General features: G+C 30.4%; 1 protein-coding gene across 1 annotated transcript; it reads left to right on the forward strand.

The window, feature by feature from the left end:
• The first annotated feature begins 8,964 nt into the window (after positions 1 to 8,964).
• On the forward strand, positions 8,965 to 10,668 carry LOC136968891 (uncharacterized). The gene is made up of 2 exons (XM_067262955.1): positions 8,965 to 9,191; positions 9,485 to 10,668. The coding sequence occupies exons 1-2, from the start codon at positions 9,005 to 9,007 to the stop codon at positions 10,666 to 10,668; spliced, it is 1,371 nt and encodes a 456-aa protein (XP_067119056.1). The 5' UTR covers positions 8,965 to 9,004.
• Positions 10,669 to 11,273: the final 605 nt, after the last annotated feature.

An 11,273-nucleotide genomic window follows, 5' to 3' on the forward strand; every position in this document is an offset into this window, starting at 1 on the left:
CAACATTGTAACTGAACTTTAATAAATAAAACTATAATTATTTATAATTGTGTAGTTATATCAAGATATTAATTGTAATAATAGCGCATTCATACTGTATGTATAAACAGCCAATTGCCTATACATACTGTAAGTATAAATAACCACATCCTTAATATAAACACAAAACAGAGTGTCAAAACACAGTGCAGTGGGTGCCAATGGAGTTGGCCTTCCCTGCTGTCTGGTTCACTGAACCATACAGAAATCACTTATTTCAATCACAAGCAAATTATTTATATTGACAGGATGTTCTAAAAACTTGCATGCATTTGTTAGATACAAAATTTCCATAAGTGTCATAACTTTTATAATAAAAGTTATTAAAATATTATATTCTCTGAGAACAGAAATACAGTAGGTCTTCTTTTATACAAAAGTTCTGATTAACATGCAATGCCTATTTCAGTGGCATCTATTGATGCCACTGAAATGTAAGTCCAGAAGAAAAAGCAGATTTGAAAATCATGTGATTGTTTTTTCATTCTATTTTGTGTGTGTATATATTTATTTCATATCAAACAAAAAATACAGTGGTTGCCGATGGAGTTGGCCTTCCCTGCTGTCTGGTTCACTGAACCATACAGAAACCACTTATTTCAATCACACGCACCATACACAGAGAAAACATGTGGGTGAGTATGCGTATCCCAGAGATGATTTAGTAACTTTCCTTTACCATCTCTGGGAGTTCCCCTCACCATGCACAGAAATCAAGGTGGCCGATATCAAAAACTTTACTCTGGTGGAGGCAGCGCCAGATCCAATAGATGTTAGGCCCAATTGAATTTTTTTGCGGGACTCCTCAAACTTTAAACAACAAAATTAACAGTTAATTTACATTTTGTAAAAATTGGAATTGAAATTACAAATTTTATATTTTTAATTGGATTATTTCTATGTTTTAAAGGAATTGTTTTTTGGGCGATCATGTAGCCTAAAAAGGAAGGTCAGATCGTCCGAATCTTTATTCTAGAACATTTTAACGAGTTAATTTACATATTTCAATATGATGTTTTATTTTTAATAATAATATACCAAGATATTTATTTTTGTAACATACTATTTTTAAATATAAAAATTTTGATGTGTTGCAGGACCCGATTGGCACAAATCACCTCAAATACAGCTATGGGTGGAGGGCACAAACCCATTCCTCATAAATAAGAAAAAATACAAAAAGGTGAAGAGATATTATTAGCAAATAATATTAGATAAAATTTAAATACAACTGATAGGAAAATTTTTCCTAGCACTATTTATAAATGTAATACATTAATACACCAAGACTAACATGAGCTTAAACCATATGTATAATTGTATTGACATATGAAAAAATGTGGATGGCCTTCCAGCTGAGTGTAAAATGCTCACCTGGAGAATCCTATTGAATATTGTAATGACCAAGGAATATTTACATATCTACCACAGAAAGAGATGACCAGTGCTCCTGGTGCAGAAATCAAGAGACTATAGCGCGTGTTTCATGAATGTTTTCTTATCAATTCCATCTGGTCTTGGGTTGAAAAACCATGGCGTGTAAAAATAAACTGGGTTAATATAAAATACCACTCATTATAATGAGAACAACCAAAATTATTTTATGTTAAAGTGGTTTATAGCATTAGTAAAAAGGTAGAAGATAAAATGTATGGTCATCTCTAAATGAAAAAATAGAATATAACTTTGATCATATAAGGTCTGACATGGAAAATCTAACAGATCAAGAGAGATGGTATTAGAGGAATTATGAAAATATGGGAAGAGAAAAACAGATTAAAATGAATTATGTCTAAAAGTAATGAACATATGAGATTTTAATTACTCTTTTTTTGAGTTTTAGACTTCACTTATGTGGAGGAGTCTAGATCCGATTACCTGCAAGTAAAGTAAAGTACTGTTCAAATATGAGAGGGCCATTACCCTTACTTTTGATTGATCAAATAAAGCATTTGATAGAGTTGACCACAATTTTCTTTGTTTTAAAACTGTATGATGTACATCAGAGGTACTTTTGGCCATCCAGATTATATATTTCCAGACTCATTGCCATGATAAAATTAACTACCATCTCTAACTCTTTTCGCTTTTGAAAAAAGAGAAAAACAGGAATACCCTCTCTCTATGTTTCTCTTTTCCCCAAGTATCAATACTCTTCTGAGCACAATACATGAGGACTTCTCTATTTCCAAGAGAAAGAGAGGAAAGAGTTCAGAGAGCAAGGGAAAGTTAAGGAGGTAGAGATGGTAGTGAAAGAGAAGATGGGGCAGAAGGGTGGGAAATAGATAGATAGTTTAGAAAATATAACAGAAGTAGATGTTAAGCAAAAAATAGAACAAATAGAATTAATAGAAAATATGACTGGGAGCCAAAAAGTAGCATAAATAAAGTAATAAATAAATAGGATAAATGCAAGGGATAGCTGGAATGAAAAAAAAATCATATTCAGTAGGGATATAAAAAAAAAGTACAAAAGTTGAGAAGACAGAGTTTAACTAAAAACAACAATGGTAAACAAACAAATATCAGAACTATAAATATCACTGGATTTAAAGATAAAATGAAACAAAAATTTTAAATTTGGTGCTTATGGATAATGTTAATGTCCTTGGAATCCAGGATACTGATGTTAAAGACTTGTATGAATTAAGACAATTAAGAAAGCTATTTATACACTAATATATACTCATCTTTTGCATATTACAGAAGCAGTGGAGTCTTATTGTTAATTAAAAACAGCATAAAAATACAAGATTTTAAAACAGACAGTAGGGAAGGAGTACTTACCATAGATATTGAAGTGGGAAATCAGCCCATAAAAATTTGTCTTTATACATTAACTTGAGTCACTGAAAATAATTTTTTAAGGTTTTAAATACTTTTTAATGTGAGGAAAAAATATTGTGTTAATGGGGGATTTTAATAATGTGTTAGTTATTTTAGATAAAAACAGACATTTTTAAGCTAAATAAAACCTGCCATAAAACATTTTGTGAATTAACTGATTTTAACTATATTGATACTTACTGTTTTTATTATCCATGTTAACCTGGGTATACTTGAGAAAGCTGTGGGATCAGGGAGCACCTGGATCGTGTATGTATCTGAAAATATAATTTAATATTTTAATATTTCCTATGAGTTAATAGGGGAGAGAGGGTAGATTTTCGATCCTAAAATGGCAAAAATAGAAATAGAAATTTAAAAATGTAGAGATGAAAAAATAGAGGTAAGAAAAAAATTTTTAGAAGATAGCTTTTTTATAGATAAGATTAAAACAGTATCAGAGAAAAAAATATATTAATTGGGCAAAATGGATGAATTCAAAGGATTTGAAGGGCAAAAGAGTTGGAATAGGATTAAGAGAGAAAATTTTACTAGATTAAAAATGTTATAAAGAGAATTATGAAAGAACATAATACAAAAAGAAAGTAAATTAAAAAGTTGAAGAGAGTATGTCTTTTCTATTTCCTTACTACAGTGAATTATATTACATATAAGATTAGTAAATACAATATTAAAAAAAAGAAGCAAAAACAGCTATCTTTAAAATGAAATGTAAAACAAAAAAAAGACTAAAGATTGACAAACTAATTATTGAAGATAAAAAACCTATGGACACACACACACACACCTTATGTCTTCAAGAACCAATATTTATTGTTTTACAAACATTTTCAACCCGATCTATAGGCCATCATCAGGTATTTTGAATTCTCTGGAATGTTTTTTTGTATTGGTTCCAGGTTCTAATGATTATGTGAAAAGAAATTCAAATTATTATAACTGTTTGAGCATCTCATTGAAATATGAAATATATTATTTGTTACATTTTGATATATGTTAAGTCAAACTAATTAGAATACATGGAATAAAGTAAAATAAAATACAAATATATCAACAATATTCCTAATTATATTGACAAAGTGTGCATTACGTATTATATTTTACTGCGTTATTGATTATATATTTCCATGCCAATAGTAATCCTGTGGAGTATTTGTGGTTCAAAGATTTGCCAGTAAGACTGGATCTATATTTTTCAATCTTTTCTAGTCATTGATAAAAACTGAGCATACTGGTCTAACATTCCTAGCCTCATTCCTTTCAACAACAGAACCCTCTGTGCTACTCTGGATAGTGCCAAATTATAATGCCGATCAAAGAGAAACTTCACAAAAAGGCATTAAAAACATTTAAAGAAACATTTTTATTATCCTGCGAGCACTTTCGATGTATATATAAACATAGTCTTCAGGCAGAATTGGAATGAAATAAATTTTTGAACAAACTTTTTAAATTTGAAGAAAAATAGCATTAGCCACTTGGAACAAAAACAAATTTAAAAATAGAATTAAAATACACATCATCCAACATGCGCCATACTGCACAGAGAACAAGAATAGTGTTAGTCATTTAGAACATAATTATTTACATAAGGGAATTTAACATGAACTTTATGAATGATATATAAACCAATTTTTAAGAAGTTCTCTATGTATAGTGGTGAAGCAAAAAAACAAATTGTCAAATATGGTTAATGTTTATAAACACACACCCACAGCCATTACAAATGGATTACAATCTAGTGGTACCATCTCTTGCACCAACTAGCCATTGATGGTCGTTGGCTTATATGGGCTGGAAGAGGAGATCGGAACGAAGGCCCAAGTAGCGTAACTGGCAATGCGTCCGCACGGTAAGCAGGAATTGCAGGTTCGAGTCCCGCTTCGAACCGATTCTTTTCTTACAGACTATTCTAAAATTTATTTACTAGTTGGTGCAAGAGATGGTGCCACTAGATTGTAACCCGTTCGTAATGGTTGTGGGTGTGTATTTATATAGGTTACTATATTAAAAGGTTAGTAGATGTTTATTTATGGTTAATGTTATAAATAACAAAGAACGTTAAAAAACCAGCTCAATGTTGCAGGTGTAGTTTATAAATTGTCATATACTTGTCTACAAACGAAGTCTTACGTTGGAGAAACAGGAAGAAAGTTGAAGATACACTTGAAAGAACACGAGGCTGCAATTCGGCTAAAAAGACAAGAGTTGCCATGGTACCTACACTGATAACTATCATTGTAAAATGGATAGGAATAATGTAAAAATACATACTGTGTAGAAAAAAAAAACCTGTCTTAAGAGAAGAATAATAGAACACTTTTGTATTCTTGAATATGTAAATTTGATAAATCAGAATACCAGTATAGTATGAACATAGATGCATTCTGGGAAAGAATCACCCAGTATAAAGTGAACAGGATTTGCTGATGTCTAATTGTCCACTGATGAGGCTTTGTAAGCAAAATGCATTTGAAAGTTATGAATTTAATAAACAAGGTTTTAGTTGAAGTATAGTATCTTTTCGTTAATCATTTGCCTGCTAGTATAAATCGCTCAAAATCAGATATAAAAGTAGTTTTACTTGCATTTTAATCTGAAAATAATTTTTATTTTTAGAATTTACAAAAAATTTAGAAAAATAATTACACATGTGTATCTTCAATCCTTACAAATTGGTATTCTGTTTTAGTAACAAAGAAAAATTATATTTTACATTAACCAATAATTACCAATTATTTAAATTATTGGTAATTTTTTATAACAACAAACAATGATTTTTAGTAATTGTTTTTAAAAATTTTGAGAACAGTGAAAATAATTTTGTAAAAGATCATATTAAGTAATTATTATATTTTTCAAATATAATAAAATCAGCTTAATATTAACTAACTTTTCCATGAATAATTTGTTATTCAATTAATTAAATAATTATAGTAATTGATAAATTCATACAACTAATCAGCAATTTCATCCTGCTTTCTATTGGCTGCTTGGCCACTTGCACGAAATGTTTCAGAATTCTGTTCATTTACAAAGCAGTTTGTCAATTGATGCAGAATCTATTTCCTCGTATTTGTTATTTTTTTCAATGCATAGGTTATGATGCAAACAGCATATCACTATGTACAATGGGACATAATCCATTCTAAAAACGTGCAGCATTTTTGCTATTCAAAATATTCCAAAAGCATTCTATAACACTGTTCAATGACTACACATGTAGAACTAAGTCTCCAGTTGAATAATTTTTGTTTACATGTTAAATGTCTTGGCTCTATACGAAGTTACCAATACATCTAACAAAAGATAGGCTGAGTCACCTAGATGAGCTCCGATGCACATGGAATGCAGTTTGTTGTTTTTAATAACTTGCCAATATGTTAAAGTTTTGCCAAACACAAGCATCGTGTGACCAACCAGAAAAAAAATATCCAAAAAACTAAATTCTGAATCACAAATACCTTGCAGGATGACTAAATGAAATTGTTTCCTGTTAAAGATGAAGTGTCTTACTTCAGGTACGGTTATTAGGATGAGTTCCGTCAACACAACCAAGTACTCCTGGAAAACTTTTCTTACCACGTAAAGAAAACAATTTTCTAATTACTTTCTGTGCATTGGTATTATCTGCCTGTTGAATGAGTGTAGACTGCAATTTACAAAGTAATTTGCAGAAGTTAGTGACTTCTCTATGGGCATAAGCAATACCAATACCAAATCTATCTTCAACTCTGAGAAAATCCTTAATTACTTAAAATCCAAAAGAGAAAGAAGGACTGTTGTTTCTCTACTTCTGTTTAATAACAATGAGCACCCTCAATGACATGGAAGTATTTCCATTAAATGATGAGAAAAATTGGATTCTGTTCGTACACTTTGTATACCATGTTAACCTTTGTTATGACACAAACAAATTAAAAAATGAAAAGGTTCTCTCTACAGGAATTCCACCTGAAGAAGGTCCTAAGGGAACCAAAAACATTTGTGGTAAGTTAAATTTTGCAAAGCTTCATAAGGTTAGTGTGATATATTTTGTTATGACAAAATGTAATATATAAAAACATTAGTTTTCTAATTCATAATCTCTTACTTACCTAAAAAACTGAACGAGAAACTCAAAATGAAGTTTAAAATTGTTAAAATATTACAAAACAATGCTCTCAACATAAAGCCAAAATTGTTGGTTAATTTGTGTATTCGTAATATTACTGTAGTTTGTATTGTATATTTAATGATTTTGTTGTATGTATTCCCCACATGTGTTTTCCCAGTATGTCTAAATAAATAAATAATTTGTGTATTTTATTTTCTTGGCTCCATCATGGCAAGCAACAGTAGCATCTAATAAAAATATTTCATCACCATCTTTACTATTAAGCTGTATTAATCTAAATGTTATTTTGACAAAATAAGTCCACAAATGAGAATATAGCACTGTTTGCTTCTGCCATCTCATCAGGTTGCCAGACATTCCAGTAAAAGCTTGTTATACCATTGACCAACACGTCGGTTGTGGCTAAGACCGATGCATACTGGGATGTACCCATTAATTTTATAACTAAAATAACAAATAATATATTTAAGAAATTAATATCGTTTAATTTAGATATTATTAAACCATGCACTCTTTTTAATGTTATTCCTATGTTAGAATGGTAAAATTTTTTCTATCTTGTAGAGTTCTAAAGTCTTTCTGTGCACAGATATTTAACAGTAATGGAAGTATTCTGAACTATTTAGATTCTCCAGATATTACTTATTTGGGAGTTTGTGAAGTTTATTTCTTTGTGAAAGTTTTTAAACAGCTAAACTTATTTCTACATACCCTGTAAGTTCCCCTTGTAAAATGCGAGTACAATAAAGTGTCTTCTTATTATTTCACTATTTCTCTGATAGATGGTGTTGTAACGGTCGGTTGTGACTTGATCTGAGTGTCAGGTCAAGGGTGAAAATTCCTACATACTTTTGTTGTCTGGGAGGGGAGTTCTTGTGCAGTCGTCACCCCAGTCAGTTGTATCCGAGAGGGAATAAAGTTAATTGTTAATTAACTGTGTGTTTTATGTGAAACAGTGTCGAAAACAAAATCGATACAAAAGATGGCATTATTACAAATATTTTTCTGCAATTTCTGGTAAGAAATTGTAATTTATTTCAGGAATCTAAGTGTCGATGGAAGTTTTTATTTCAAAACAAATTATTAATAATTCAGAATTGTTTTATTTATTATAAAATAAATAAATAGTTAAAAATAAAATTATTAATAATTTCAATTACTCATTTTTTAGCATGCTCTAAAATAGTAGTGAGTGCTTATGTTAGGGCTTTTGTGTCTGTCACACACACACATTCAAGACAGCAAATGTATTTATTAGTTTTGCCAGATCATCATTTTAAAATCAAGTAAATACATGCAAATAGAATGATTGATGACAAAGAACAATTTGAAAATAAAGATTTTCAAGTTGTTCAAATCTTTGGGTCCTCCTTAACCTCATTCTCATAAGGCTCATAATCAGGTGAACAACTGCTTGATTCCAAGAATTTATAAAATTTATTTTAAAGAAAATTAATATTTCAATCACTGTTGTGGAGCGTGCTATCGGATCAGCTTGACCAATCTTGTTTGTTTATAATTTATATTTTTTTGAAAGAAATGTCTGAGCTAATTTTTTTGCATATAATTAAATTTTATGATAAAATATATCAAATATCCAAAAAATGTTAATTTTTTTAAATCAATTATCCTGAATAAAATTAGAGTGAGAAGGGGAGTACCCGCTGTCGAACTCAGTTTGATCGGTTTACATAGTGTTACACAGAAAACAGGTTTTTAGACCCTCGGGGAAAAAATTTTTTTTTTTGATTTTTCGGATGTTTTTTCAGTCCCCAAATTTTTTGAAAAATTTTTACCCGCGCGAAAAAATTTTATTGCGATTTTAATTAACCCTTAATTATGCGCGATTAACACTTAATAGGGGAAAAAAGTGAAATCTACTCCGCACGCGGCGCTAGTATCGATGAGGTCGTAAACAGACTAAGCGATACGTTGTCGGTTGTAAAGTACCATTTGTTTTTTCTTTAAACGAAAATCTAATAAATATTTTAAGTTTCAAAAATGCCAAGTACGTGGTGCTGTGTACCACATTGTTCTAATAGTGGTGGTCACAAGTTTCCAAAAAATCCAGCATTGCGAAAGAAATGGATTCACGCCGTTAAAAGAGCAAATTGGAAACCAACTTCATCCAGTCTCGTGTGTAAAAATCACTTCACACCTGATCAGTATAAGGAGATTAATATCTTTGGTAAGCACATTATTTAAAGAATTATAATAACTGTACAATATTTTTTTCAAGCTATTAGCAATTAAGAAGCTTCAAACACCTCGCTTGAAAAATACTTGATGTTTACATCAAAAGTCTCTGTTTAGTTTTAATATCTAGGCGTGATAAGCCCTAACAGTAGAGGCTAGTTTTGAGCACTTACATAGCATTAATGCTAAGTTAACAAAGGATAAAAAATATATATAGTACCATGGATTTAATTGTTAATTCTTTATGCTGAATGAAAAATAAATAGATTTATTTTACTTTATTAGGAAACATCCCAGCAAAGAGACAACTGAAGGCTGATGCTGTACCAAATGTATTTTTTTGGTCTAAAAAAGAGGCACCTTCGGTTGCGAGCAGACGAGCAAGAAGAGAAAACCGTGAACGCAAAGTTCAAGATAATCATGATGCATGCTATATAATGGATACTGGTACATTAGAAATAGGAGGAGAAGTAATAATAGATGAGGAGGAGGAAAAGGCTACTTGTCTTATTGAAAATAATGTGGCAAGCACTATGGTCTGTGTAACTACACAGACCCATACTTTTGAAGTCCCAATGTCAGTTGAAAGATTTGAGTTTGACAACAATGCTATACATTACTATACTGGGTTAGAGAACTACAATTCTTTCAATTTTGTACTACAAAGTTTGGGACCAGCAGCATACAGCTTAAAATATTACAAGTTTCAGGTTGTAACACTTGCAGTGCCAAACCAGTTGTTCTTGACTTTAATAAAATTAAGATTGAATACAGCAAATTTTGAGTTGAGTAGGATGTTTAGTGTATCTGAAGAAACAGTACGAAACGTTTTCATTACTTGGATCAATTTCATGTATTTACAATGGCGAGAGTTGGATATATGGAGTGAAAGATCTCTTGTTGATATATACATGCCTAGAGATTTTAAAATGAAATTTCCAAATACTAGAGTTATCATTGATTCTCTAGAATGCAAAATAAGCAAACCAAAAAATCCTGTTGCACAGCAGGCTACATGGTCATCATATAAAAATGACAACACATTAAAAGCAGTTGTAGGTTGCACACCAGGTGGTCTAGTAAGTTTTGTTTCAGAAGCCTATGGTGGTTCTGCAAGTGATCGACAGATTGCAGAAAGGTCTTCACTGTGTAAAATAACAGAGGCAAAAGACTGTGTAATGGCTGATAGAGGTTTTAACATTCAGGACTTGCTAATTACTAAAGATGTTGTGGTAAATACACCCACTTTTATGAGAGGAAAAGCACAGCTGAGCAGCAGTTTGTTATCTCGAGACAGAAAAATATCTAGTAAAAGAATACATATTGAACGTATTATAGGAATGGCTCGTACATTCAAGATTTTGAGGCAACACATGCATCCGACATTAATCAAACTTGGCAGTGAAATTATATTTATATGTTTTATGTTATGCAATTTTAGACCAAGCATTGTTGGCAGAGATGCTTAATTTGTTTCACTGTTAGTCTAGCTCTCTATTAATTCTGTATATAATGTTTTTTTCATTCTAGACCCTAGCCTAATTTAAGTTTTCCATTTATAGTATTTTTAAATTTTTGTCTGCTTATAAATTCTAAGATTAAGAATGTATACTAGCATACACAGTAAGGTCTTCATTATGGAACTTCAATTCAAAGTAATATAGTGGTTTTAAAATTTGTACTATAGTTGAATAAATGTTTGTAAATTTGTAAGCAAATAAAAAATTTTAATCTTTAAAACAAAATCTCTTTTTATTATTTAAAAAATTCACCATCTAGAAAAATTTTACATAAACTCAAATTGTAAAATAAAAATAACAATTAGCTCAATTATTTTATAAACTTAATGTTTATAGAACATCTTTTTTAAAAGAGCTGGCTTAAAATGCTCATGGAAAAACATAATTAGTGTTTCAGTCATGTCTGCAATAAATTTATCATCTCTTGGAATGATACAAACTTTGAAGTCACTTTTTGTGTAAATAAACAGGTGAGCAACTTGTCTATTTGTCACTGCTAATTGACCTTGGATTTGATAAAAATAATCATGATTCCGTTTTAAAGTAATTTTGTC

Source organism: Centruroides vittatus, unplaced genomic scaffold (genome assembly GCF_030686945.1).
Source record: "Centruroides vittatus isolate TY-2023 unplaced genomic scaffold, ASM3068694v2 contig_165, whole genome shotgun sequence".
NCBI classification, from domain to species: domain Eukaryota; kingdom Metazoa; phylum Arthropoda; class Arachnida; order Scorpiones; family Buthidae; genus Centruroides; species Centruroides vittatus.